General features: G+C 37.4%; 5 protein-coding genes across 9 annotated transcripts; 1 reads left to right on the top strand and 4 right to left on the bottom strand.

Moving 5' to 3' along the window:
- Positions 1–158: 158 nt before the first annotated feature.
- tax1bp3 (Tax1 (human T-cell leukemia virus type I) binding protein 3) lies at positions 159–3,632 on the bottom strand. The gene is made up of 4 exons (XM_033965024.2): positions 3,429–3,632; positions 1,985–2,104; positions 687–764; positions 159–524 (listed from the first exon to the last, which is right to left on the bottom strand). Exons 1-4 carry the CDS (start codon positions 3,468–3,470, stop codon positions 384–386), a joined length of 381 nt encoding a protein of 126 aa, XP_033820915.1. The 5' UTR covers positions 3,471–3,632; the 3' UTR covers positions 159–383.
- A 1,555-nt stretch (positions 3,633–5,187) lies between these two features.
- hsh2d (hematopoietic SH2 domain containing) lies at positions 5,188–7,038 on the bottom strand. Of its 2 annotated transcripts, XM_055221309.1 has the most exons (6): positions 6,847–7,038; positions 6,601–6,740; positions 6,203–6,292; positions 5,970–6,132; positions 5,681–5,890; positions 5,188–5,591 (listed from the first exon to the last, which is right to left on the bottom strand). In XM_055221309.1, the coding sequence occupies exons 2-6, from the start codon at positions 6,714–6,716 to the stop codon at positions 5,199–5,201; spliced, it is 972 nt and encodes a 323-aa protein (XP_055077284.1). In that variant the 5' UTR covers positions 6,717–6,740; positions 6,847–7,038; the 3' UTR covers positions 5,188–5,198. The 2 variants fall into 2 exon arrangements, with proteins under 2 accessions (XP_055077284.1, XP_033820649.2); XM_033964758.2 differs by lacking the exon at positions 6,847–7,038 and having other exon boundaries at positions 6,601–6,746.
- Positions 7,039–7,218: 180 nt separating this feature from the next.
- On the bottom strand, positions 7,219–11,042 carry LOC117369697 (ras-related protein Rab-8A). Its single transcript, XM_033965021.2, has 8 exons — positions 10,858–11,042; positions 10,271–10,331; positions 9,843–9,903; positions 9,691–9,768; positions 9,444–9,533; positions 9,293–9,358; positions 9,174–9,224; positions 7,219–9,063 (listed from the first exon to the last, which is right to left on the bottom strand). The coding sequence occupies exons 1-8, from the start codon at positions 10,979–10,981 to the stop codon at positions 8,974–8,976; spliced, it is 621 nt and encodes a 206-aa protein (XP_033820912.1). The 5' UTR covers positions 10,982–11,042; the 3' UTR covers positions 7,219–8,973.
- A 368-nt stretch (positions 11,043–11,410) lies between these two features.
- Positions 11,411–12,626, top strand: LOC117369701 (40S ribosomal protein S27-like). Its single transcript, XM_033965025.2, has 4 exons — positions 11,411–11,500; positions 11,938–12,046; positions 12,129–12,239; positions 12,340–12,626. The coding sequence occupies exons 1-4, from the start codon at positions 11,495–11,497 to the stop codon at positions 12,366–12,368; spliced, it is 255 nt and encodes an 84-aa protein (XP_033820916.1). The 5' UTR covers positions 11,411–11,494; the 3' UTR covers positions 12,369–12,626.
- On the bottom strand, positions 12,618–26,209 carry tpm4a (tropomyosin 4a). Of its 4 annotated transcripts, none has more exons than XM_033965016.2 (9): positions 25,852–26,209; positions 24,266–24,391; positions 15,613–15,746; positions 15,396–15,513; positions 15,200–15,270; positions 15,053–15,128; positions 14,903–14,965; positions 14,700–14,769; positions 12,618–13,612 (listed from the first exon to the last, which is right to left on the bottom strand). In XM_033965016.2, the coding sequence occupies exons 1-9, from the start codon at positions 25,963–25,965 to the stop codon at positions 13,530–13,532; spliced, it is 855 nt and encodes a 284-aa protein (XP_033820907.1). In that variant the 5' UTR covers positions 25,966–26,209; the 3' UTR covers positions 12,618–13,529. The 4 variants fall into 4 exon arrangements, with proteins under 4 accessions (XP_033820907.1, XP_033820908.1, XP_033820909.1 ...); XM_033965018.2 differs by lacking the exon at positions 12,618–13,612 and adding an exon at positions 14,105–14,205 and having other exon boundaries at positions 25,852–26,177; XM_033965017.2 differs by lacking the exons at positions 24,266–24,391; positions 25,852–26,209 and adding an exon at positions 20,471–21,012.
- Positions 26,210–27,431: the final 1,222 nt, after the last annotated feature.

Raw genomic sequence — 27,431 nt, 5'->3', positions numbered from 1 at the left:
CAGGTTAGAAAATAATGCTCATGAAAAGAATGTGAATAACAAATATAGTGACAATACTGTACTTTGAGAGCACGCAGTGGGCTTTGGCATTTGAGGTTCAGTATTTGAAAGGACTAAAAAAATACAAAGAAAGATATACCAGGGACATGTAGTGTCAGTTTATCATAGTGTTCCCATACACACTGACAAAACATTAGAATGTTCCCAATGACCTTACCCTTAGAATAAAAGGGGGCAAGTGAGGCAAAAGTGGTATTGTGCCTAACACTTATTAAGAACACATCAAAACGTCTTGAAATAAAAAGTTATATTTTTTAGAATCTTTTACGTCCATCCAGCTCTGTTGAGTTGCAAAGGCCATGACCAAAATCAATCCTGCTTCTTCACTGTAAGCCCATTGCTCCTCTCACAGCCTGCTCCAGGGACTTCCTGGTTACCAGTAGACGGACTACGTCTTCATTCGGTTTGGTTAGTTTTTTAAGCGCTTGGTAGTGTTTTATCATGGTCATGTCCCAGCCGTTAACCTAAAAATGGAAGAAGAAACACTGAATTACCATTTACCAATTAAATAAAAAGCATGACCACAACAGTATTTACAGTAAAAGACAGGATTTGGTTGTAATGCTTGTATATAACTAGTGCCCTCTTGTGGCTATAAATATGATAGAAGTAAAAATTTTATTTACCTGCATAATTTTGTCCCCCACTCTCAAACCAGCAACATCTGCAGGTCCTCCTGGTGCTATCCTGGTCACATAGATGCCCTTTAAAATAATAGAAACAACCACTTTCAACATTCTGTACAAGTTAAACATGCATTCTGTATAGTAATGCTTTATCCACACAGTTTAGCTGTGCACTTTTAGTTTACATGTATGATTATTTTCTGCATGTTCCGTACAATTTGTACATTTCATAAAATTTTTGGACATCATGGTCATGTTTGCACTTACAGTTGCAGTTACATTTAGATTTCTGCACTGTCATAATGTTTCTTAATATTCTACAGCACTCTTGGTTAGAGATGTCACAATATCTAATTTTATATAATTTTAGTGTTACAATTACAAATGAAGTAAACTTTAAGTGAGGTGACTTGAATTCAAATGGCCTATTTTTTGGTTAAAAATGTTTGTTTTTTTAAACCTATTATAAACGTATTGTGCCCTATATAATCCCATATTACCAGAAAAATCTTGCCATATCTAGAGCAGGGGTCGGCAACCCGCAGCTCCAGAGCCACATGTGACTTTCATCCTTATACTGTGGCTCCGCCCGGCTTGGGGAAATAAATTCTAAGTATTTAATTGAAGTGTGTATATATATATATATATATTTTTATTTTTTTTTATTGCAGTTTAAATTGGAAGATTATTGTGATTTTGAAATATTAAAATAAATTATATTTTATCATTTTTCATTGCTCAAAATAAGATTCACACTCGTGGAACTATGTTAAAAACAAACACTGCTCACGCCTCACAGACAGCAGCTTACAGTCCTGCGTAAAGATGAAAGTGCAGCCCTGATTTGTAGACACTGTGCACAGAGGTTGAGGAGCAGAAGTCCCATTAATCAGGTAAAATAAATATTTAAACAGGTATTTTGCAAATTCTATGGTTGTTTATACAAAGGTAAAAAACAATATATACAGTGTAATCTTTATTTTAGATGTCAAAAAGTATTTGCAGCTCCCAGTGTTTTCTTTTCCATGGAAACTGGGTCCAAATGGCTCTTTGGGTGTTAAAGGTTGCCGACCCCTGGTCTAGAGTATGAATTTGCAGTCTTTCTTTTTATGACATAAGGAGAGTAAGTATGCTTATTTTACCTGAGGCTACAGCTCATTGTTCAGACCTGTCTCACTCTTCACGTTTCTTGTTTTAAAAGTATAGACTATCATGAATGTCAAACACAGTGTGTTTCCAAAATGGATGAGTAAATTGATACTGAATATGCAATATGTGTGTATATTTAAAAACCTTACCTTGTCCGACTTGTCCTCAGAGTAAGGGTTCTGGCTTGGGTCCTGATCAATGCCTCCTCCTATGCTGAAGCCCAGGATGAGCCGATCTCCCTGACGTAACTTCTGGATCTCAATTTTTTGCTGTTTAAGAGAGAACACATTCACAATCAGCAAAAGTATATGACTGAGTAAAAGCCAAAGTTAAATCTGTCATCTGGACAAAACGTTGTAGGAGTGAAGCTGTGAAGACTGAGCTTCAAATGTATTATGCTAACTGAACATTAAAGGTGTACTGTATAACTTTTTTGGTGAGGGATTCTGCCATCTGTTTGTCTTCATGGAGATGTTACTGCTTATCCAGGAATGTTCCACAGTATAATACTAAACTTATTTATCTGCATTATTTTTTTCCAATCAATGTTGTTTTTGCAATAAAACTCACTGAAACATACATTCTTTTCGATGTGCGAATGTGCCTCTCCACAGATCTGCTCTGCATCTTAGCCTTAGCCTTAGCCCTGCTTACCTCAAAGAAAATAAATAGGTAAAATGCCTTACTGTGGAACATTCCAGCCTATACAAAAACATTTGCATAGAGAGCAGGGGTGCTAGGATTTATCATATCATAGAATACCTTTGCACAAGTGAATTTTTTTTTAGAAGTACAGGAAGATTTTGAGCTGTAGAGGGTCAAATAAGTAACTTATTAAATAGATAATATTTTGCATTTGTTGCAGCTCATGTTATTTTTATTTATGTATTTTACAATTGTGTACATTTAGATAAGGGTTTACTGGCATTATAATGTCTCTATGGTAATATATTGCCCTTCAGTATTTGTTATTGTAACACAAGAGACTCTCTCAAAAGCTGACCCCACTTCATTACTGCAGCAAGTTACTGATACTACGAAACAACTGCGGGTTCTCTACACTGATTCACTGGAGCACAAAGGCAGCTTTTGTGCCACCACAGACAGACACATTTAAGTCTGCAGGGTGACTTCCATCAGTGAGTGGCTGGAATAAGAACAGGGTCAAAATATATGTGCTCCATATGTGTTGATAGGACTTTGCACGGTCATACAAGTTTTGAACAGATGAACATGAACTCCACGACTTGACACAACAACCAAATAAAAAAAAGTTACTATCAGGGAATGTTAATTTTCGGCCAAACTGAGTATATTTGGAGATGTTCAGTAGTTTTAACTCTATCCATTCATGCGAGTGCCATGGCCCGATGTTTAGTACACGCTTTAGACTCGTTATAATAACATTAGCATCAGTATGTTAGCTTACATCTTAGTCATTATGGTCGCAAAAAAGTGACAGTGTTTGTATTAAATCACTCAAATCAGTCTAGAGGTAGATTTGCTCCATACGTACTGAAGTTAGCGTTTTTATTTGACAAGCCCAGACACACTACTTTACAGACAATGGACCCAGCCCCATTTCAAACTTACCACAACAGCGGTCACGGGTTGTCCTGGAATATAACAAGTCATTATGGAACTTTGAAACGAAAACAAACTACTATAAACCACCACTGTTTAGCGTGCAGTTTAATTAAAGTGAAAGGTTTTTGGTGGTGCACTTCCTAGTTACACAGGTCAGTCTGGGCTGGTCCGCTCCCGACAACTGCCTTCCAGGTGACGTCATCGAACAGCAGCGCAGAGACAGCTCAGAGGGGCGGGGTTAGTGCGTGAACACGCCCACTAGACAGCGTCACGGCATCGCTAGAGCCGCGGCTGCTACATGAAAGCAGACCTTAATATTATAGATAATTATTACAATGAATTAGCATAATTTTCTACGTTCCAAACTTGATAAGCTTAAGCTAACAATATTATCAATAAAGCTGCAGAACTGAGAAGAGCCACCTTCTCATAGTGACAGAGGATTTAATTTACATGTTTTCATTGTTGAAAAATGGCTATAGGACATTTTTAAATAAATGTATAAGCTAGGGTACGAATCTTTTGAATAGTCACCATTAAGGACAGAGAAGTGGGTCCTGAAGTAGGTGAAAACAGAAATTTTCAGAGCACTCAAGCCTGAAATGCTGGACAACACAAGATTACTCAAACATGCATGGAATAATCAAAATACGACTCTGAATAAGTTAATGCTCAGAGAACACCCATATAACATTGTTCACAAATCATAAACGTTATTTTTGCATATATGTCTCCTTTAAAGTGATAGTATAACTTTGGAGTAGTTAGATAGTATAACTGAAGGTGGAAAGTCAATTGCATGATCCCATTGCAAAAATCAAAGGTATACTGTCTAAACCAGACTTGGAGACCCTTATCCATGCATTTGTCTCCAGTAGGTTAGACTACTGTAACGGCCTGCTCTCTGGCCTCTCCAAATGAGCCTTAAGACAGCTGCAGTACATCCAGAACACTGCTGCTCAGGATGCTGCTGAGTAGAACCAGGAAGTACTTCACACATGTGTCCTGTGCTCAGGTCTCTGCACTGGCTTCCTGTGGTTCAGAGAATAGACTTTAAAGCAGCTTTGCCTGTGTACAAATCTCTCCATGCACCAAAGTCTCTGACATCTCTGACATGTTAGTGCCATATGAACCATCTCACAATCTGAGGACTTCAGGGACTGACCTCCTGCGGGTGCCCAGAGTCAGGACTAAACATGGGGAATCAAAGCTTCAGTTTATACAGCTAAAACCTGGAACAATCTTCCTGAAGATGAGAGACAGGCGTTTTGTTTGACAATGTTTAAATCCAGACTCAAAATGGTTTAGCTGTTTATCTGACTGAAAGGTTTTTATTCTGCACTCTTCTCTTTTAAAGCAAATTTTAGGATGATTATTTATGTTTTCATTTGTTTGTATTGTGATTTTAATGTCTTTCTTATTCTGTAAAACTGTAAAGAAGAATTACTTTGTGTATACATTAAACTTGCCTTGCCATAAATAGATGGTTAAAACCAGAATATCATATTCTTACAGATATGTTTTATGTCATACTGTGGAACATTATAGCTAAAGAAATAACATCTCCATCAGTACAAGTAGGAGTAGGTCCTCTTCTAGGCCAAATTATTTTTGTAGAGATACAAGTCCTCTCACAGAAAAAACTATGATTTTTAGTGCAGTAAAAATATCCATAATGAAAAAGACACATTTTTATTTTAGTGTATTTTATTTTTTTACATACTATGGCTTTAAAAACAAATATGAATAAGTAAAAATATTATACCAATAGACAGTTTATTTGTGCCCTGGGGCAAAAGGAGGAGGGGCTAGGTACTCCTGAGGCAGAGCAGCACCAAAAGCAATGCAGCTATAGGATACATGCTCATCTTGAACAATCTGACGGTCTGCAATCTCTTCATATGGATTAGCTTCTGGTTTGACCTCAGCATTCACTTGGATTTCTTCATAGATAGCCTGGTCAGATGAGCTGTTCTTCCTGTAGAGTTTCTTCTTAAATTTCTTCAGGTTATTAACTACTGATGTCAGTGACTCAGTGGGGTTTCGGTGGTCTTTGGGGTGACTGGGAAGTCTGCTTCTGGTCCGAATGCAAGGCGTTTTGGACATCACAGGGTTCCCATTTCTTGATGGTAGTTCAGGAGGCTGAGAGGATTGGGCCGAAGAAAAAGTCTGGAGATCATATAAAATTAAATTTAAAAATATACTATGTGTCAACACTAATACATTTACAAGTACAGCACTAAAGAGCATTTATTTACCAGCGCCAAGTCTACAGGTGGCATTGCACTATGGAACATGTCCAAAGATGGGTATAGGCTTGATGGTTGGGCATTAGAAGGTGGAGCTGCAGAATCCATCAAGTTATCTGGTTTGTAAGGAACCACAGGAGGTACATCTTCCACTGAAGCTGAGGTGGTCATGTTTTGTGGAAACAGTAGTTCTGCATAATCTGTCTTTATGTCTGAGATCTATTTGAAGATAGAATTATTTAGTAGCAAGGTTGAATTGATATAATGTATGTAATATATTCAGTTACAATATATTTACCTGCCCACATGGCATAGTTAACAAGGCATTAAATGGTGTTATTGGAAACTTGCGATGAAAATCCACCAAATCCTCAAGATGTCGGTGGTGTCTATCGTCTCCCAGGATGATATATCCATCTTTCACAGCATCGATCATAAAATGTCTGCAACAGTCTTCAGCTCTGGATTTTGGACACAGGGAAGTTTTCAGTAAAAAGCAGGACCTACAATGTCAGTTCTGCACATACTTACCGATAAGAAAGTGTATAACCAATGCGGCTTTCACTGACTCGAATGAGGAAGTACCCAGGTGGTTTACACATTAGCAGTTCCTCTGATGCGCTGCACAAATAATTATTGTTGAGTTGTGTTACATATATACAAAATACAGTTACATAAAAAGTGAATTAATTATGTTTTTTGTTTATTTTTTTTCTCAAAAATACCTAATGAACACAACATTTGGTGGTAAGCTATAATATCTGAATGGAAATTAGCAGGTCCTTCCCCACCAGAAAAGGCAAGGGGGGCTTTAATTATTTGAGTAGATGGTGGATTCCATATTCTACTATGTATGTACAGTGTCATCAAACATAATTTTAACACATTTCTACATTTGTGACTCACTACATGAGATATTTTATACTTACTTCCTGGAAATAATGCCATGAAACCACTTTGGAACAACCCCATTCTGAATCACTGCCTCCAGTTGGTTCATCTGAAACCAGGTCAGAGCATTTGTTTGGGTCATGCTCCTGTTCATCTTCAACTTTATCTCTTAGTGGCACTGGGAAAAAAATTGTCTGTCAAGTTTGCCAATTTGAACAATTGATAATCACTATAGTTCTAATTAAACATTTAGTCTTGGGTATGGTTGTAAGAACAGCTCTTACCTTGTGTGTTCGCTGGTAGAGAAAGTGTTTCAAAATGCGTCACACAATACAGTGGCTCTCCTACCTGGCTCACCTGTGCACACCTCTGCACACCTGTGACAGGCAAAGGCAAACTGAGCTGAAAGTCTATTTACATACAGCAAATGAGGGGAAATAAACAGGTGGACTGTGCTTTGCTGAAACAAAGAGCCACTGTATTAAACCCTGACAGGACTTTGAAAGTTTCTATAAACAGGTGAAGGAGACCAAGTGAAAAAATATACACTAAAATAAAAAACATAATTACTAAATATGAAAAATAAGGGAGTACTAACCATTACAAGATAATATTTGTACTGTATAAAATCACCCGAATTGCATCAAACACAAGCATTTTAAGAATCTCATTTTAATTCATCATGAAAAGTAAACACATCTACAAAAGTGTAGATCAATAAGATTTATGAAACTACAGTACAATCATTGTAGATCTTATTTACAATTGCTGAATTGTTTCCTCCCCTATAAAATAAAATGAATGGTAAATAAAAAGCCTCCCAGGTCAAATGGGCAGGACCAAAAAAGGCACAAAAATGTTTTTTTCTATTTGTGCCATGGTGATTGTGTTGTGCCAAGTTGTCACAGAGATCTGAGACTAAATTCACAGGTTAAAGTTTGCACAGCCAGACTGGACTCGGTGGCTCTTATGCAAAACTTTAAATTAGATGAACCTACTCTCAAGAATCTGATGTGATTTGCATTCCTATTTCTTCAAAAGCACAGCAGCAACAAAATATAAAATTTTGAGTAATAATTAATTAATACAACAGGGGTTTATAGTAATCTCAAATAAAGCTTGTCAAGTCAGGCTTTCCAAGCACCCAGACTGCATAGTTCAAACGGCCATAATACTGGGCCAAAACAAGTCACAAACAAGGGGAAAACTGAGAGAAAGTAATAAAAGGAGAAGCATCTGGGATTTCCAAAAACATCAATAGCACATTTATAAAAACCTGGAAACATGAAATACAAATTATTAAAAATGATAAGGTTGAAAAAGCAAACAACATAATTACAGTTATCTTCATTGAACACAATGCTCTGATGTCTTTGGGAAGACCAGATGAGGTACATGTGGTCAAATATTCTTTGTTTCAATTAAGACAAGCAATAAACATGGTCAACATAGTTTAAGAATTCCTCTGAAATAAACACAAAAACTTTGTACAGAAAGACCACAAGAAAAAGTGCATATAATTAATAATAACATAAAAGGGCACTTTGTCATTTTGGTGCTGTGTCTTCTGTTTCCATAAATACTGCTACAACACAGCCCCTGCCCAAGGCCCAGAAACCAATGTCTACATGTTCCCCCAGTGGAAATAAAGACAAAGAACTGCATAAAAAGACAGTGGCTGCTCAATGGTGCTTTTGTAATACACCTGCGCTGTCTGAGGTTAATGCAATGCCAATAGCTCAGGTGCATTCATTTTTGCTTCAACAAACTATAACAAAATGATCTACAAAGTAACTACAAAGGAATCTCAGTGCCCAAAGGCAAAACAGACTGCCCACCTCTACTGCAAGAAAAAGTGGACTGTGCGTGCATTGCACTTTGAAATTATTTATATGTTCAGTGGAATGATAAATGTATGCAGATTCTGAAAATGTAAATAAAATGTGCTGTCACTAATGTTTACTCAACAGTAAGACTGTTTAACAAGATGGGTACAAATACAAACAGACACTTGCACTAAAATATAATGGAACAGCCATTAGCCAGTACATCAGATATACTAAAATCTGAAAGTCTATTTTGTTTCACAATGCACACTTTTTAAGATATGATGAGGTTTGAGAACATAGATAGATAGAAGATATTTGCAACTGTGCTATCTTTGAATGCCAATAAAATTAAGGGAGTAAATTTGGATTGTTTTTATCGAACATGAAAAGATATTGCTTCAGATATAAAATTAAGTCAGAATGTAATTTCTGTTGGGGTAGAAGTGAAGTATACAAAAGCAGCTCAGTGAATGGACAAACTGTTAAGAAGGAGGAAGACAGGCAGAGATAAGGGTGCAGAGTCCAGTTCTGTCCAGAGGGGGGCACAATTAAGGCGATGGTGATGCCGGTATTTCAGTCTTCTCACAGCAACGTGCAGCGGAAAAAACTGCTCTTTTTGGGTTGCTCAGTAATTTTGACTCCTTGATTGCTTCCTTGTGGGTTATTACCCTCCTATTGACATATGAGATATAACATGTTTTAAAGTCAGATTGTTTTTATTACAGCAACCTTGTAAAAGAAAATACAAACATATTATATAAATGGCTCTTTAAGGTGCTTACCAACTTCTTGTCCATTTTTGCTTTGATGTCTCTAGCGAGTGTTAAAAATGCCTGCAGCAGAATAAAATGCAATTTATGTCCATAATCAACATTGTATAGAATATGTCAGTGTATCTTACATTCTCAACATTGATGTTTGCCTTTGCACTTGTCTCCATGAATTTGATACCATACTCCAAAGCCAACTACAAACAAACACGCACAACTGTCTTAAAATCAAGAGGGGCTACAAAAAGAACCATGAAACTGTACCATGTCAGACTGTCATACCCTTTCCCCCCTTTCTTTTGACACTTGTCGTTTGTCATTAACGTCACATTTGTTTCCAAGGACCATCCTTTCCACATCAGCTGAGGCATGCTGTTCAAACGAAAAGTGACACGTCACAACAGGACTGCAAAATCATATTGAAATTACAACTTTTTACTTTTGAAATACAGCACAATTATTCTTTTTTAAAGCTTAACATTACATTATAACCTAAATATTCATGAGTATCAATACATCAATGTATTACCTCTTCTATATTTCGTATCCAATTCTTGATGTTGTCAAAGGACTTCTCATTAGTTATGTCGTACACTAACATGATGCCCTGAAAAATTTTGTCAGGAAAAATTTGATGTGATACAATGAAATGTTCTGCAAAAGTCCATCAATCAGACTCACCATGGCTCCTCTGTAGTATGCAGTTGTGATAGTCCTGAACCTCTCCTGCCCTGCAGTATCCCTTCACAAAAAGAACTGCATCTTAGGGTGTATACGGTCCTAAATTCTGTTCTAGTCTCTGTTTAGCCCTGTTCTGGTTTAAGTTAAGGTTTGAGTTTAGGCTTGGTTTAGTCACAACTATAATGTGGCAAAGTGTGAATGCACCCAGTGTGAGAGCAGTGACATGGGCAATAACTCTGCATATAGATTATAGATATTATACATATAGATTAGAAAACAGATCTAATGTAATTCTCAAATATTATGCAGCATGCAACAAGGGTATAATGTACAGATAGAAATCTGGGCAGCTACTAAACAGCACTTACATAATTGTGCTGTTATAGACATGTGTTTTGAGAATATCCAAAGGTCATTAATAGTCTTACCATATCTGAAGCTTAATCTTCTTGCCGTCTAGTTCTATTGTTCTAATCTTGAAGTCAATACCTAAAAAACATTAATTATACATGAATATCAACAGAAGTTAGAGCAAGGGATCTATAATATTGTATTAGTATTAGTATTATATTGACCGCAGGCCTCAATTAAAGCCATGGTTATGTCTGAATCATGACACTAATGAAGGAAATTCATTTTGATTTGTGACCACAATACACTCAATGTAAAACTATTTTAATAGTATTATAAATACAGGAGTGTGAAGCTCTTCTCTCTTACTGACAGCAGCAGAATAGCCTGCTAGCCCTGTATCTCTGAAAGACAGTTTTATCACATTGATGTAGTGTCAGCTATTTGTGAGAAAAATAAATAACGCCAAGAACACAATGCTAGTATCACAGAATAATTAATGAACACGGAAAATCGCCATCACACAAGCTGGCCAAGTTGCTTCCTGACTAGCCTCTACGAAATGAATGTTAGCCCGGAGTTAGCAGCAGTTTAGCATATGAAGGGCTGGGTGGCTCCTGTACTTTTCATCCAACAATGTAAGATAAATACAAGAATCACAAACCTATAGTAGAGATAAAGGTTGAGTTAAATGCATCCTCTGAAAATCTGAAAAGGACACATGTCTTCCCGACACCGGAATCTCCGATTAAAAGTAGTTTAAACAAGTAATCGTAAGTCTTCGCCATGTTATTAGCTAGGTAACTACTGCGGATATCCCGCCCGCGGAGGAGGCGCTCCCCTCAGAGCCGCTGAGTCTGCCTTTGGTCCAGTGACCTGTCACTCTGCTGCACCGGGATCCGGATGTCCCACTGCACAGCTATGTCCACCTGCAAACGCTTTTTATGACATTTTATGTGAACCACCTTCAGTACTCTGCCCCAATTATTATAAATTATACTATTTAAAAATAATACAAGGCCCATATTACTTTTCTATTTATTAATATCTTAGTTAATAAACTGATTATATAGCCTAATTTAAAGTATTTATTTTGTCAAAGCACTTGCACTCATTATATTTTCTCAAAATAAAATAAGGGAAGATAATTAAAATATCGTGCAGTTCAGAGTCAGAAGCATTGACCCCGCCTCATTGTTTCCTCTGAACTCTCAGCGCATCAGAGACGGGTCTGAGCAGAGTGTGGACACTTCACATCACATTTCACATTTGAACTAATCATTATTACTGAAGAGGAAGTTATGTCGGTGAGTAATATAATTTAACTTCATCATTAGTCATGCATCTTGTGTTTCTGTCTTGTCAGTTTACAAACCTTTTGAGTAGATAATATGCTATGGATACTTATGGGGAACTATAAGAATTTCCTATAAGAAACATTCAGCACAAGAGTTTTCAATGAAGTTATGTTCATTTTAATTCACTGTTAACTATTATAAACAGATGGGTTAGGTGAATTAAAATACTTTACTTCATTTACTTAGGCTCAGGACTAAAAGAGTGAGACTTGTCCGGGCATGTCTGCAGCACTTTATAAGTACAATACTTGGAACAGACTGTAGAGGGCGTCATTTCTCACTACATTATTCCAAATTAGCGTTAAACATTTTCATTGATTTTTCCCTATAACTCGATCGTAATATTAGTCTGATAAGTACTTTACAGATTTTAATCTAAATTGCAGCTGGCCAGAGATCTGATGCATCCTCTTTTCTCTGAGGAGCGGAGACGACATAAGAAGAAGAGGCTTGTACAAAGCCCCAACTCTTACTTTATGGACGTTAAATGCGCAGGTTTGTGAGGCCCATTCCTGGCATCAAACTAAATTGATATTTGTGAAAACCTGTTTTAGCATCTTTCATTTTCAACTTTCAGGTTGCTACAAAATCACCACCATCTTCAGCCATGCCCAGATTGTGGTCCCATGTGTTGGATGCTCCACAGTCCTTTGTCAGCCATCAGGGGGCAAGTGCAGACTCACTGAAGGTCAGACACGTTTTGGTGTAGCAAAAATTATTTACATCGGTTTATCCGTAAAATTCTTTAAGAAGAATAGCGGTTAAGTGATTTTGTTTTGCATTCACAGGTTGTGCCTTCAGAAGGAAATATTCCTGAATAGTTTCCTACCAGCATGGACATCCTGTCATAAATGAATGATTTTAACTTCCTCTGTATATGATTCCTGTGGAATGAAATGATGAGCTAATGAGATAGGTCTATGTTGTCTTGCAGTATCTCACTACTTTACATTCCTTTAAAATGGGGCTAGTTTGGAGTATAGAAATAGCACTATAACAGTGTAGCACTTAGTTTTAGTCAAGATGAATAATGCAATGTAACTCTGGAAATGAACATATTACACCATGATTTTGTAAAACATTTATTGACAAGAGGGGGTGGAGAGTGAACTTCTTAAATGGTCCCTGTTAAGAATCAATAGACACTTTCAGTTGTGGTACGCTATAAAATCAGTCAGAAATAAACAGAAATAAACAATGACTACTTTGTCTGTGTTCTTTGGTCTTGAGATCCCATGGCAAATGCAAGTTATACATTTTTTTTAAAATCAATGCAACGACATTTCGCTAACCTCAAGTCTACTATATACAATCGGTGTCTGTTGACATACTTTGATAGTCCAGTGATGAAGGGGCTTTACTCACTCTACTGCCACTGATGCAAAGTTTAATGATTGGCTAAGATCAAACACTACATTGTGATTTGCACATATCTGTGATAAAAAATATGTCTTTTCATCAAGCACTGTATTTACAGTGTGCATAGTCTGTGCAACATCACACTGCTGAACTATTGAACTGAGAGTCGGGTAAAGCACAACTGGTGAATACTTCAAATCACCACTGGGTGGCACTTAAGTCCATTTGACGTTATGCTACATAATCCACCGTTGGAACACTCTGGACTAGCAATATCACTCTTAAATGATTTAAATTTCTTAATTATCTAAATGTCACGATGATCCATCTTAAGTGCTTAGAATATTTCTACTTTATAAAGTTGTCAAAAGTCATTCCTGGAGATAACATTGATAATTACAGCCAGACATATAAAAATGGGGTTTATAACTTCAGCATTAAAAAAATAAAAGTAAAATTGTGCCATAGAAAAAAAAAAAAACTTCAAAGAATAAGAATTAAGTTAATCCCCCTATTACATGGGGTGAAAATATTTTACGGCTCAAAGTGTGGAATGGCGTCATGCGCTGATGGAATGGTCCTTGGCGTATTCGTCATCTTCACCGTCCTCTTAAGGTGTTTATAGGTTGTTCAGTTCCTGCAAAGTCTGGTCCAGGACTTGGTGCATGTTCAGGTTTTCCTCTTTGGCATTTGATAATTTCTCTGGAAAAAAAAGAAAACCATCAATGTAAGAACATGAGGCAATTCTTGAGCAGCTCCAATGTCAGGACCTTTGTAGATCTGTCAAACAGCATTCCTTATGAAAAAGAGGTGGTTTTAATGAACAGGTGTTTTAATTGCTCTGAGTAGTTGTGCCACATGCAAAAATCTAAAAGTACTGTGCTCAAAATGTTAAAATTACCAACACATAAAAGTCACATGTCACATCTATGTGCATTTTAGTGTTGAGTGTGAAGAAAGCCAGAAAGTTGTGGAAAGTAGAGACACTCAAATAATTAAAATATTCTCACCTTGAGAAAAATAATTTGATAATAGCAATAAAAAGAACTCAATAAGCCTATGCTTGTCACCTTGCCTAATAATAACATATTAAATAATGAAAGCAATGTTGTAAAAAGAAGCCTTATTTTTAATCCTTTTTTCTGCAAAGAGTGAGGAGAGTGAAACACTGAAACAGTTAGACAGAAATGAGATGAACACAGAAAAAAACATCTACAGAGATGTCATGTCATTGAGGGCATGGTCCAGCTCCTCACTAATGGCCTTGTACTTCAGCTTCTGAGCATACAGCTCGTCTGGAGGGCAGGTGTCAAACACAAGTACAGCAGGTGGCAAGGACAGCAGCAAGAAAGGCAAGAAAAGGGACAAGAAGAGAAAGACCAGAGGAAGACAAAATGTAGATCAGTAATTAAGAAAAAGCACGATGAATGAGATAACATAGTATGTTATAGTTTCAACATGTTATGACAACAATGATTTAATGTATTTTACAGCATATAACAAAGAAAAATAATGACTTTTACCTGTTTATATTATATTCAACAAAATGTTTGGAAAAATTAATATGCTGAATAATATGTCATGCTTGGAAAGAATGTATTTTACTTTGATTGATGACTGGAAAAGTGTGTAATAACATATTAATAAAATATGTAATATAATAATAAAAGTGTGTAGTAACATATTGAATATTAACAGATAAAAAGAAGTACATGGTAAATAAACGTAAAAACAAAATACTGATGATGCTTATTTGCAGTCCTTGTATAATGGCGTGAGTGTCTCATACCTTCAAGGTCGTCAATAGACTTTTCCAATTTGGCCACACTTCTCTCGGCGAACTCTGCACGAGTCTCAGCCTGACCACAGGACAAACACATGACATGAGGAAAACACACAATAAACTCCACATGCTACACTATTATATGTACTTAGGCTTTAGATTATGCATTTATGTGAGCTGTCAATGCCACGTGTAAAACCTGGTCTCACCTCCTTCAATTTGTCTGTGAGGACTTTAATTTCTTCTTCGTATTTGTCTTCTTTTTCTGAGTACTAAAAACAGAGATACATATAGACAAAGTGTCATTTTTTGATACTATATTGTATGTTGGTTATGAACATGTTTCATGTGACACTCACCTTTTCAGCCTGAGCTTCTAAAGACTTGAGATTGTTGGTCACATTTTTCAGCTCCTCCTCCAGATCACTAGCTTTACTGTTGAAGCATGGTAATAAATATGATTGTTTAACTTTAAGTTTGTGAGGCTTTTTCTGTTCAGCACTCACCATTCTGAGAGCTCAGCCCTTTCCTCAGCTCTCTCCAGCTCTCCTTCTAGGATCACCAGCTTACGAGCCACCTGGACATAAGAGACAAGCAGACATTGTTTCACTATTAACAAGAGGTTGTCCAGCCAAATAAATAAAGATATACAATAATCACAGAATAGTTGGATCAGATGCTTCAAAACCCCCGATCACTCACCTCTTCGTATTTACGGTCCGCCTCCTCTGCAATGTGTTTGGCCTCCTTCAGCTGCATCTCCTGGATCTCCATCTTCTCCTCATCTTTCATTGCTCTGTTTTCAATAACTTTCATACCCCTGATGGGACAGAGCAAAATAAAAATATAAACTTTTGTCATTCTTTCAGTGAGTTGTATTCATAAAAACAGTTATAAACAATATATTTGCCATCCAGACCTCTCGCTCTCATCTGCAGCCTTCTCTGCCTCCTCCAGTTTCTGCAGTGCTGTGGCAAGTCTTTCTTGGGCTCGGTCTAACTCTTCTTCCACAAGCTGGATCCTTCGGTTCAGAGCAGCAACTTCACCCTCTGCCTGAGAGAAGAAAACACAATACATTTTTATATTATTAAAAAATAACCAATTTTTTCAGAAGAAGATGATTTACAGATAGAAACCGATCAAGTAACAGTACCAATACTTACTACTCAAATGCATATTTACAAAAGCAAGTAGTAAAATCCATAGCCTGGGCCGGTATTTTTGTTTCAATAGTATGATTACCCATACAAAATACAACAACTGCTGAGATTAAAATACTGTAAATGTGTCATAAGAATGCATACTTAAATATGCCATTAACTTCTAAAAGTCTAAATACAAAGGCTAAGACTGAAAGATTGGGCACTATACAAACATATATCTGAGTGTAACAAAGTAACTGTAAAAACACAGTATTTGAAAAGCCTGTATTATATTCCAATAACAATAATCAGAATTGTGCCAATAGGTTGAAGTTCAAGTATCTTGTTTATAGCTTATATATGTTTTGTTCTTTTCATTTCAGCATATCTTCAAAAACATAAAAGTAAAAATTATCAACATTTCAAAAATATCTCTTCTAATATAGGTCACAATTTAGTAGGTCAGTGGTTACATACTCGTGAGTCAGAGTTCAGAGGTTAGTATGGTAACTTAAGCAACATTCAAAGTACAAGCAAATGTGAGTCAAAGCAAAATGAAAGCCTCTTCTTTCTGCTCCACTCATTTTTAGTGTTCATATATTTTCTTTTCTTGTGGTGAGCAGTTGATCTTTAACTCTGCCCAGGGTGTGATATGGGACAGGAAACGTCTGTCAAAGTTAAATGGTCTCAAAACAGTCAGAGAGGGATGCTGCCATAACCTAATCTAAACATAACTCATACATCAGTCCACCAGCATCTTGAAATCCATTTAGCATTGTGTTTTACATAAGCATACATCTGTTGACGCCACATCTGCTGCATGAAGCGCTGAGCTGAATTAAACCAGGGCCTTGAATAACAGATACTATTACTTCCTGACTCCCGAGTGAATCAATGTGCTCCAAGGAATGCTGTCTGCACACAAACAAACCTGCTATTCATCCACTTTAGTTCAGCAAAAATAGCACATTATACACTGTACCATATACACACACAGCCACACACATACAACAAGGCTCTTGAAGATCAGTAGATATTGGTTGTAAGCCCTAACCCCATCACAGCCATACCACCATGTTGGTCAAACATAACATTTAGTTTAGTAGCAGTATCTAATCTTTAATCACATTCACGTGAATACACACGGGGAATTCCCTTCTACACAGAGACATGGCTTGTTGCAAATACTGAACATAATAGTCATGCCCTTAAGCCTTCAATTCAACTCAATCAAAGGGTCTACATTGTGGTGCAATTAATTTGACTATGACAACTATGATTCCAACTTCGGAATCATAGTTGTGTTTTTTCCCAAAACAGCTAATAAAACACCAAAACAAAACACTAACACTCCCAAAACACCAACAAGTCAATCAATCGATGCATGCTAAATAGTTTTACTAATAGGAGTACTGTAAATAAAGATCATATTCAACATTTTGAGGAATTTTTCCCATTCAAAAGATAATATTTTGTTTTAAATTATAAATCGCTATGGCAATGGTCCTAATTTTTCATCATTCTGAAACGCATGGATAGTCTGAAGGCATAACGCCATGGTAACCAAAGTGGAATCCTGAAACAGCTGACAGGAAGTCTTCTGCAGCTTTATTCTTTCATTTCCTCTCTTTTGTGTTCTGTGTCAGACCATTTCTCTGCTTCCTTAGCACCCACTTACATTCTTGGGCCCACAGGGATCCACTGTGCCTTATATGGTAAAACTATGGAGAAAGTTTGTGGTATCTGCATGCTCATGGCCATAAACACAAATCCTATAGTCAAACACTTACGTAAAGCCAAACAAAATACTACTTACTTATTTATCCAATCATCTTGGCATTGTTTATTTATTAGCACTGCTTAATGTCGATTCATTCTGCAGCCTTCCATCAGGAAACAGAACACCTCAATAGGGATTTGCAAAAGAAATAAGTAGGTGAGTATGATATTAAGTGACGCAAAGGAGAGGTGAAAGGAAAATCTAATTACTGGCTGATTCAGGGCAGTGGGCTAATGAGCTGCACAGTGCTGTTAGCCCAGAGTTATTTCTGACATTGCACCATACACAAAGTAGAATGACTGCAATGGCACGGCATGCAAAATATGTGTTTGTGTGTTATGTGTTCAATAAATCACAACAATTAAACTTATTATTTTTCTTGATCGTCTGGTTTGGTTTAGAATGCGAGCAGTAGTTAAGTGTTCCAATCTCTCAACATACTTAAGGTTAGCTTCTCACGGGCCAACTGTAAACATCCTTGTAATAAAGCTGTTGTGCCCATTTCAGGATCATGAATGACATTCTCACTGCTGTGTGCCCAGATGTGTTTGTGAAACCAAAGGAAATATACACAAAAAATTACAATAAGGTAAGAAGTGTTAATAGAATAAATTGCATAAAGTTTCCAGAAATATGCACACTCTCCAGTTGCTGTAAAAGAGCAAATGAATAGCTATTAACTACAGGAATTTTAAAGCATGGTCATTGCAGCTCAGCCACAGACCAGAGTTCCCCACCATAGTCAACCCGAACACAAGCTAACATGTGGCAGTTATATTTGGAAAGTTCAGCTATTCCCTTAGAAAACTATGAAAACAAGAGGAATTTTTTTCACCAAATCAGCTGGAGACATACAGGATCCAGTACACACCTTTCATGTTCATCATCCACAATGAAAAAGCATTACTATTTTACCATTGGAGATTGTTTGATTGACTGACCATCTAATATTGTGATTTAATGGAATAATAATACATTGATAATAATGTGTAATGACAAGGTACAGAAGGTTAACTCTTCCTTGCCTCAATGGGCCAGATATCATGAAAACAATGGACTTTAATCGCCCTGTTTCATCTTGGACTGTGGCTCAGTGAGAGGAAGTGGACAGGAAGTGTGTACCATGAGTCGGCAGACAACATCCTGGGATGGGCTGCACTTCTGTTTTTACCAATGATAGCTGCACTGATATGTAGTTGGATGTGTAACTTCACTAAGGTGGTTTTCGAAGGTATATTTAACAAGAGCATCTTTAAATGTAACATACAAAATCACAGTGACAGCTGTTGGTTAACTGCCATAACAAGCAAAACAATTAACGAGCTGCCACATTTTGAATAAACAGGCTCTATAGCATCAGATGCATTAAAGTAATGCCAATGATAGGACAGTTTATCTCTTTCACAAGCTTCATACTCTTTCTGACTAAAATGCTTCCCTAGCCTACAATGTCAACACAATACAATTAGCAAGTTATTCATAAATGCTATAAGGAAAAAGAAGAAATAAAACTGACAGTTTAATATAATGAAAGAGTTTCATGTAAAGTTATATGGCTCAAGAAACATTAAAACCACACATGAAATAACATGCTCTAATCAGTTCACATAAAAATATCAAACGTGGCAAATAGTTAATTTTGTGGCATTCACATTTTCAAATAGTGATTCATTACCTTAAGAGGCACAGTGAGGTTCCTGTTTTGATCTTACTGCCAAAGAAAGGTTTTTTGTGCCAAGGAATCTCTTCAGGTCAGCCTAATTATTCACATATGGGACCACACCACATACACACCAACAGCTGACTCTTTCGTGTTCATACTAAACTAAAATCTGGAGTTTAGCCTCATCTATTAGCCTAGCCTACTCCCTTTCCCAATGTTTTAAACCATCATACACAATTGCAAATCACTACAATATTTTACTTGGAAAAGTGTGTAACATAAAATGATCTGAGGAAGATAGTTTGGCTCGAAACCCATTGGTTGCAGTCACTGACTGAGCAAACAACTAATTGTTCAATGGTGGCCACTGACTCAATAGTAACCAATCAAACAAAGGCAGTTCTGCCGTTTTCGTCATCACAGCCAGCCCTTCATCTCTTACTCTCCCTCAGTCACTACTAGGCCAACTCTTCTCCTATGATTAACTAATTGTCATAAAGAGTCATGTGAAACTTGCTGGGAATGCCATTTAACTGCACTGCTAAGCACTTCCCAGTGCCATAAAATCTATGAGTGAAAAAGAAGCAGGTGCAAGAGCCTGATGAGTCTCCAGTCACTGGCTGGTCAGGCAATGAGACTGGTGCATAGGATATTTGTCAAAGTATGAATGACAGCCTATGATTTTGTGCATGAGACAGTGTTTCCCCAAGTTCAAGGGGATTCCTAATAATAGTGTGGTAACTAGTAATTTCCTATCTGCTGTGTGTTGTGGTTACATTGAGTCTGCCACCTCTAAGCAGCCTGAGTCCCACGTAAGTCTACAATAGAGTTAAGGCAGAAGGTTGAAGCACCACGTAGTAATACTGAATACCTGAATAAATCCACAAATGTTTTTAGTTTGTATTCTCAAAGATAAGTGTCTACGTGGTCCCGTTCTCAATGGCTGTGCGTAACGGCTTAGTCAGCACGCACTGGGCATGCGCACAGACCTGCAGGAATCCAAACTTTTTTCGCCAGACCAACGCCTTGCATTGTGGCACAATCACGCCCGCGAATGAATTAACGTGCGACAACTGTTTAATACACTGCAATAAACAGCCCCCAGACGCAGTGCCCACAGTATGAGGCTGAGTTAAGTAGAGGCAGGATCCACCAGTGTTATGTGGTCGATAGGAGAGTAAATTTGTCTCACTTGTTCTCGCAGGCCCCGCTCTCTGTCCAGCTCTCTCTGTAGGGTTTGAGCCCGATCCTCTGCGTCGTCCGCTTGCTGTTGCAAACTCTGGATCTTTCTCTTCACGGAATCCAAGGAGTTGACACCTGCCATCGTTACGCGCTACTTTTGATAAGACTACACGAGGAAAGAAAGAAAGGGCTGTGCAAAAATGTCGGATACCGAGTCGTGTTTTCCGCGTATTTGTTCTGAAATAGGAATTACTGGAGTAAAAGTGAAAAAGCTACAAAAACAGCCAATGTCAGATCAAGTCTTTGAATGGGAAAGGATAGTTCTAGTGCAACAAAAGTTACATAACCAGGATAGCCTATTAAAACGCTTAGTGTGGTCCAAAAGTGTCTTCTTGTCGCCTGGAATGTAAAGTTGATGTGCTTGGTTAAAGATCGTCCCCAGGAATGTAGCAGTTTTGGTCCGGACACTTGGAGGTAAGAGCAGGATTAAAAAGAGCCTGCTCGATGTGTGGAGCCCGGAGCGCCAGTCTGTGCCCAAGAGAGAAAAGGTCGGGCCGATGGCGTCACTGGGGGCGGGGCATAAGTTAAGGCTCAGTGCAGCGACTGATGTGATCAGAGTCTGTGGACAAGAATGAACCGAGAGACACATTCTTTTTACGCATTTGCACGCCGACGCCTGGCATTGTTTTGAATGTGCCCTAATGTTGGTCATCAGGGAATAGTCTATTAACTTACAATAGACAATTAACCCTAGAGCCTACATATCTATAATAATACATGTATTATAAAAGCTATTTAGATATTTATAATAAAAGAGCAATATAAAGACATTATCGATTAATTAAGCAAGTAATCAATAAATAATCAATGAAAAGTCTATAACAATGCTTTCAGAAGAGATTAAAATTGTTGCAGTAATTGTTGTAAGATTATTTTGAAAGCCAACTTTTGGACGTTCTTAATAAAAAAAAAAAAAGACAACAGACTAATGTATGAGTTTGTTTTTGGTTGTGTTTATTGCACTATTGTATTTTTATTTATTTATTTATTTATTTGTATTTTTATTTTTTTTATTAAAAATATGTGTACTTGCATCTCCAGAAACCTGACTCTTATTTGGCCTAGAAGAGAGCCTTCTCCAGGTTGTTTCCATTGAATTGTTTTTCTTTTGGCCATACTTTCTTATTTTATTTATTTGTAAAGGGACAGCACATATTAATGAACATTTAAAAATGTAAATATTTAAAGATCTTTACAATATAATCTTTCATAATATGCCATAAATCCATCTCCAATGAGAATGTTTTGATATGAATGATATAAGTCCAAAATAAAAAATAAAAAAAAGAACTGAGCCTATCACACATAATAAATACAAAACAACTTCTCTGTCGGTCTCACTGACAGATAGTGTAAAACCTGTTTGCTCATAGACATATTTGCTGCTCATTGTCATTGCCCATTCAAACAAGTTTGAATAATGTCGTCCTGGGCTGGCAGTCTGTTCTGACCTGTGTACTTAGAGTTTCCTATTCACATAATAGGCCTATGAGCAAACATGTTGGCTCAATGGGCAAGTAGGCCAGTCACTCCAGCTCTTACAGTCCAGCCAGGCTTCAGTTCTAAATGGTCTTACTGTAGCTCACTAAAAGCAATCTCCCCATCATATTCATCTGCTTGTCAAGCCCATGATTTGGCCCTTGCCGAGGAACAGCTCAGAGCATTGATTTCATTAGAGACAGGAGTGTGGTGCTTTCTGTTTGTCTTAGCTGCATTCTTCAAATACCAGAACAACCCCCTACACCCCCACTCTGTGTGCTGCCCGACCAAATACTGTCGACAATACTCCTTTCTCTGTAATTGTAACTGTACCGGCTGTGCAAACAATAGTCATTAATTTCACTTTTGTAATGCCTATAGTTACATGTAAAGACACTGGCTGCTTACATCTCTCACCTATTGACCTGTTATACCAGTAAGAATAGCTCTTTATGAAGCCTGGTTGTTTGCAGGTTAAAGGGTCTTTATGTTGTTCTTTCCCATGTCCCTCCAGTTTTCTCAAAATGGATGTGATCGGGTGGTCCCTATGTGAATTCAGACATATAATGATGTGACCAACTGCTGCCTTTGATTATATGGGACGGTATAGTAATATTGGCTTGTATTTGCAATAATACTTACTAATGTTTTCTTATTACCTTCATGAATGGGTAAACAGCTTTAGTTCTTAATGGCAACCTTAGCGGCCAATCATCTTAAAGGAGTTGATTATTCAAACAGATATTTTCAGGCTAAGTGGCCACTTATTGTGAATGGTAAGATCTGGGACACTTTTCCATGTAGTGTGAATTCAGCCTCAGTCCTTTTGTCAGTCCACTTGACCCACTTTACAAATGCAGCTATTCTGAGTTTGTTGAATCAGTGTGTGAGGAGATACTGTGGTTCAGGTTTTTACAGTCTGTAGCCTATAATTCAGACACTTCCTAGTGCAGCTTTGTGTTTCCATGGGATATCCTCCACAAGATTTACACAATGCCACATCTTGGAGCACAGAGAATGAGATGTTTATTTTTCAGCTAAGTAACTCCTCTTTTTATTGCATTTGTGGGCTGTAATATGCTCTGTAATATCCAGGTATATTTTAAAAGAAGAGGACATGCATAAAACACGATTAACTGACCTAGCTGAAGTGTTGATTGAAGTCAGTGTAACAATACTGATTGTATAGTAACTCTTCTGATGAGCTTCTTCTCTTTTATTTTAATACTTGCACTTAATTGTATTAGAAGTCCACTTTTTACATGTATTAAAATGGCACTTTTACTGCACCACAATGACAATAAAGCAAGTATTTTACATTTCCTTTTAATTTTCTCAAACTATTTTTGAGTATCAGTACTTTGACTAGAGTACAGAATCACTGCCTTTTTACTGTCATTATTATTACTGCAGTAGCATATCACAGACAAACTGGTACGATTAAATTCTCAGTTCAATTAAACATTGCTGAGTTGTCCACAGACAGTATGTGCATGACTGTCAGAAACCCAATGAGGTTTGTATTGCTGCCAACTATCTCAAATACGATCCTTTACCCAGATTGCACATAATTAGCCACAGCAGCACTACTTTTTCCAATGTTATGCTACATTTACCAAAGTTATTTCATTGTAGACATATGTACATAGACCATTGTTCTTCTGATAACTTTGTACAACTCCTCCACCTTGTCATCTTTTAACCTGAGCTTGCCTGTTGTGCGTTGGGACTAGCCGTAGTTTATCAGAGCACTCATCTTTCAGTGGCTACAGTGGAATGTAAGATTTCTGAAGGGGTCTGAAGCCTTCACACTGGATCAAAGTGGACTTGCAGCTGGTACTGGATTATACAAAGTCCAGCTGCATGGGGCATAAAGAGAGCTCTTTTCCCATAGTGCCATGGAAACTCGAGTGTTGTGCATCCATGTTGCCAGGAGTAAAGGTGACACAATAAAAGCAAAGAACAAAACAATACAGGCACATCAATTAAAGGCAAGAATGTTGTGCTCCTGAAACAGAATACATACTTTGTGATTGCAGTAATAGTCAACAGAGGAGTTGTAGTAATAGTAGTAGTAGTAGCAGTGATAATATGGTTGTAGGATTTGTAGTCATGGTGGTGGTACTGTGCTTTATAAATAAACTTATTGACTGGTAACTGGTAACTATTTATGATTTTATATATAGAGAAATCCTACATGGAGCAATTGATGAAATAAAAATTGTAGGGGATCAGTTCTTTCTTGCTGATGGTACTTTTTACTCACATCTGCAGCTTTCTTCTCAGACAATTCCAGTTTTTCTTGAGCGTCTTTGAGCCCTTCTGAGAATTTGTCCAGTTCATCTTCAGTCTGCTTCATCTTCTTCTGCAGATCAATCAGCTCCTCCTCCAGCTACAAAACATGTTAAAAAGTGAGTCATTAATGTGGTTTTATGGACCCATACTTTATAATATTCAGTATATTTTGTACAACAATTGCAAAACTAGTATTGGAGTAAAAATACAAATGTATATATTAAAAAAACACTTAAATAGGTCTTTGAATGGGCTGGGTCTATGTCTGAGCCACATAGTAATAATAAAGAATCTGCTATTGCTATTATTGCTGTCATAGGATATTAAAAAATCAAATCAGCTTTATTGTTTTCAGTATGGTGACATATGCGAGATGATGATAAAGCTATTAAAGCTGGTAGTGGATCATGTTTGAAGTTATTGAAGCATTAATGGCTTCCTATCAGTCTCTCGTGACATGAATGGTGGTATGCAGAGCTTAATCTTCTTTACAAATACCACTAAAGCCCATGTGTGTCCACAGTGAGTGGAAGTGTTTGGCTTAATCAGTATCCCCCCTGAGACGTGCTGTCAATAATCCCCATGAATTCCACACCGTCGTTGTCTGTAGGTCACACAGACAGCGGTAATGATAACTTTAACTAGTGGCTTAATAATTGTGGGCACTATTTGCATGTGTACAAGTGGAAACAGTAAGCCATGTGTTGTGTTTTACATTCGACTTCCAGATGGACACTGGACATAATCTTTATCACCTCAGACTAATGAGATGTCACCCTCTTCACCTTACTCTAACAGTGGGTGGTCTGAGGCAAATTACTGATCAACAAATGTGGATTCTTCTTGTGCAAAATGCAATTACATTATCTAGCAAAAATACTCTTTTCTATATGACTCATGTGGCTTGTTACTGGTGGTTTCACGGTTCAGCGGTTCAAGCATTTACCCCTGACCTACAAGGAGTGTCATTTGATGATAGCATTGGACCAGTTTACACTTACTTATATGAACTATGCTTTTCTGGTAGAGAGCCATCACTAATTTGTTGTTGCTTTGCCTGGAATGTTACATAGTAGTGCATTAAACTTATCTACCTTTATGGAAACAAGCAACCAGGCCAAGTTATGGAATGTTTTCTTAGCAAAAATTTGTAATTTGAATAAATCCAATATATATTTGATTCCATACCGTGAAGCATTACAGGCACTGGAATAACATCTTCATGGTGGCTGAGAAAAGTTACATAGTGCATCACTAAATAAAAGAAATATTAGTTATGTGGCATTGCAATGAGGGCCGAATATGATCATGTCCTTGTATGAAAACTATTAGCCCAAAAGTATATGTTCACTTATACAACTCACTATTGAGAACAAGTTTACTTTGTGATGGTATGTTTGGTATGGTGTAAGCCAGCTTATATTAACAGTTTAATCACTTCAAGCCACACTCTACTTACAGAGTGTATACATTTTCACTATATTAGGATAAGTCTATCTTTTGCTTTACTTTTACTTACACCTTTAATACTGTTCGCTACACAATAAGACATCCCACCTGTTTGCATTTATCCTCTGCTGCTTTCTTGTCTGTCTCAGCCTGCTCTGCCCGGTCAATGGCATTCTCCTTGTCCAACTTCAGCATCTGCATCTTCTTCTTGATGGCCTCCATGGTTGTGGTTCCTCTTTGAGATGATCTAAGTGAAGTTTTAAGAAGAAGCCTGATGCTGTGTCTTGCTTAGGTTGAGTTGAAAAGAAGCCGTGAGGGGTTTGACAAAGTTACAGAGAAGGAAACGCAAGAGGGAGGAAAGCCAGGCAGTAGTGAACAGGGATGGAGAATAGGAGCCCTATATGGGTAGCAACAAAACCTGCCTCTGTTTTCTGATCACCTCCCTCTCTCTCCCAATGCACTCATCCACTCAGCACTCAGCATCCACTTCACCACTGCTATCGCAACACTCATACAAGGTCTTTCTAAACACAGGAGCGGCCAGGCCTGGGACCACGGCTCCTCTCCTTATTTGGGATGCTGCACGGAGACAAGCACCAGGGAAGAGGGAGACACAGAGGTGCAGGGTTCCACATATAACTCAACGGATAACAGTGCGGGTACACCTTATCAAGCACTCAAGGGGAGCTCAGAGAAATGTTTATATTGGTGGATGCGACTATACCTTGTAAAGTAGAAGGTGGAATTAGTACTTCTTTACTGGGATGATTCACTGTGCCTTTAAAATTTTACTAAGCCAACACAGTAGATATGAAAATACTACTAATAAAAACTGCATGGCTTCATATTGGATAATTGTAGTTAACATGAGGTACTTTGTAAGCTGTATAAAGCATAATGCATGACAACCTATGTAATTAATGCAAACAATGTGTAATATGTAATCATGATTCACAAACCATATATTCTCATTGTACCACTAACAGTTTAGTTTATGTTTGCATTCATTCATGTTGATAACACTTTGTATAGTCACATTCACCTTGTACTATAACTGTTATATATTCTTTTTCACCACTCCTGTGCGTATTTTAAAGACATACGTGAAAAATGAGCACTTTAATCAGCAACTTCTTGTACACATAAGAAACTTTCATATACAGTTTGCTCCAATCAGATTGAAACAACACACATTGCCTCTCGCCTCACATGACTTTCATTCTTGGCAACTGCTCCCCACCACTTCAACCGAGTAAATACATTATAGACATTGCTGAGATAGCTGTGAAACCAGAGGCAGCAAGAACTGAAAACAATGTCCCATTACAATGTGAATGGAACAAACCGTTTCCCAGTGTTTCATCTTCATATTCACCAGATAAATCTACTGGTATTTCTCTATCAAAGGTAAATGTATTATAACCATGTCATCATTAAAGAGGTAATTACATAATCTTCACCATACAGCAGCATTCATGAGTAGAGGAATGTGGACCTTTTGACTAATCCCCCTCCTGCATAAGTACTCCACAAAGCATCTGTCTCCTCTGCTATTTACAACACAGGTTTAATATGTGAGTATCAAGAGAAATAAGCAGTTTACAGTGCGGGTAAAGGTGTTAAAAGCATTCACAGATGTCTGGCTTCAAAATGCTGGAAAAAAAACAAGAATTCAATCCTTGTCTTTC

Source organism: Periophthalmus magnuspinnatus, chromosome 4 (assembly GCF_009829125.3).
Source record: "Periophthalmus magnuspinnatus isolate fPerMag1 chromosome 4, fPerMag1.2.pri, whole genome shotgun sequence".
Classification (NCBI taxonomy): Eukaryota; Metazoa; Chordata; class Actinopteri; order Gobiiformes; family Gobiidae; genus Periophthalmus; species Periophthalmus magnuspinnatus.
This window is presented reverse-complemented; position numbering and strand designations above follow the sequence as displayed.

Excerpts from the sequence above, each read along its gene's own strand:
- tpm4a (XM_033965016.2), bottom strand. The coding sequence starts at position 25,965 with ATGGAGGCCATCAAGAAGAAGATGCAGATGCTGAAGTTGGACAAGGAG. Across the intron at positions 15,271-15,395 it reads CGGACCGTAAATACGAAGAG|GTGGCTCGTAAGCTGGTGAT; the intron begins GTGAGTGATCGG and ends TCTTATGTCCAG. Across the intron at positions 13,613-14,699 it reads GTCTATTGACGACCTTGAAG|AGAAATTATCAAATGCCAAA; the intron begins GTATGAGACACT and ends TTTTTTTTCCAG.
- LOC117369697 (XM_033965021.2), bottom strand. The coding sequence starts at position 10,981 with ATGGCGAAGACTTACGATTACTTGTTTAAACTACTTTTAATCGGAGAT. Across the intron at positions 9,904-10,270 it reads AAGATTAAGCTTCAGATATG|GGATACTGCAGGGCAGGAGA; the intron begins GTAAGACTATTA and ends CTTTTTGTGAAG. Across the intron at positions 9,064-9,173 it reads CAAAAATGGACAAGAAGTTG|GAGGGTAATAACCCACAAGG; the intron begins GTAAGCACCTTA and ends ATATGTCAATAG.
- LOC117369701 (XM_033965025.2), top strand. Across the intron at positions 12,047-12,128 it reads TATGGACGTTAAATGCGCAG|GTTGCTACAAAATCACCACC; the intron begins GTTTGTGAGGCC and ends TTCAACTTTCAG. Across the intron at positions 12,240-12,339 it reads CAAGTGCAGACTCACTGAAG|GTTGTGCCTTCAGAAGGAAA; the intron begins GTCAGACACGTT and ends TTGCATTCACAG.
- hsh2d (XM_055221309.1), bottom strand. The coding sequence starts at position 6,716 with ATGAACAGGAGCATGACCCAAACAAATGCTCTGACCTGGTTTCAGATG. Across the intron at positions 6,133-6,202 it reads GGTTATACACTTTCTTATCG|AGCTGAAGACTGTTGCAGAC; the intron begins GTAAGTATGTGC and ends TCCAAAATCCAG. Across the intron at positions 5,592-5,680 it reads CACCTGTAGACTTGGCGCTG|ACTTTTTCTTCGGCCCAATC; the intron begins GTAAATAAATGC and ends TATGATCTCCAG.
- tax1bp3 (XM_033965024.2), bottom strand. The coding sequence starts at position 3,470 with ATGACTTGTTATATTCCAGGACAACCCGTGACCGCTGTTGTG. Across the intron at positions 765-1,984 it reads CTGAGGACAAGTCGGACAAG|GGCATCTATGTGACCAGGAT; the intron begins GTAAGGTTTTTA and ends ATTATTTTAAAG. Across the intron at positions 525-686 it reads TGGGGGACAAAATTATGCAG|GTTAACGGCTGGGACATGAC; the intron begins GTAAATAAAATT and ends TTCCATTTTTAG.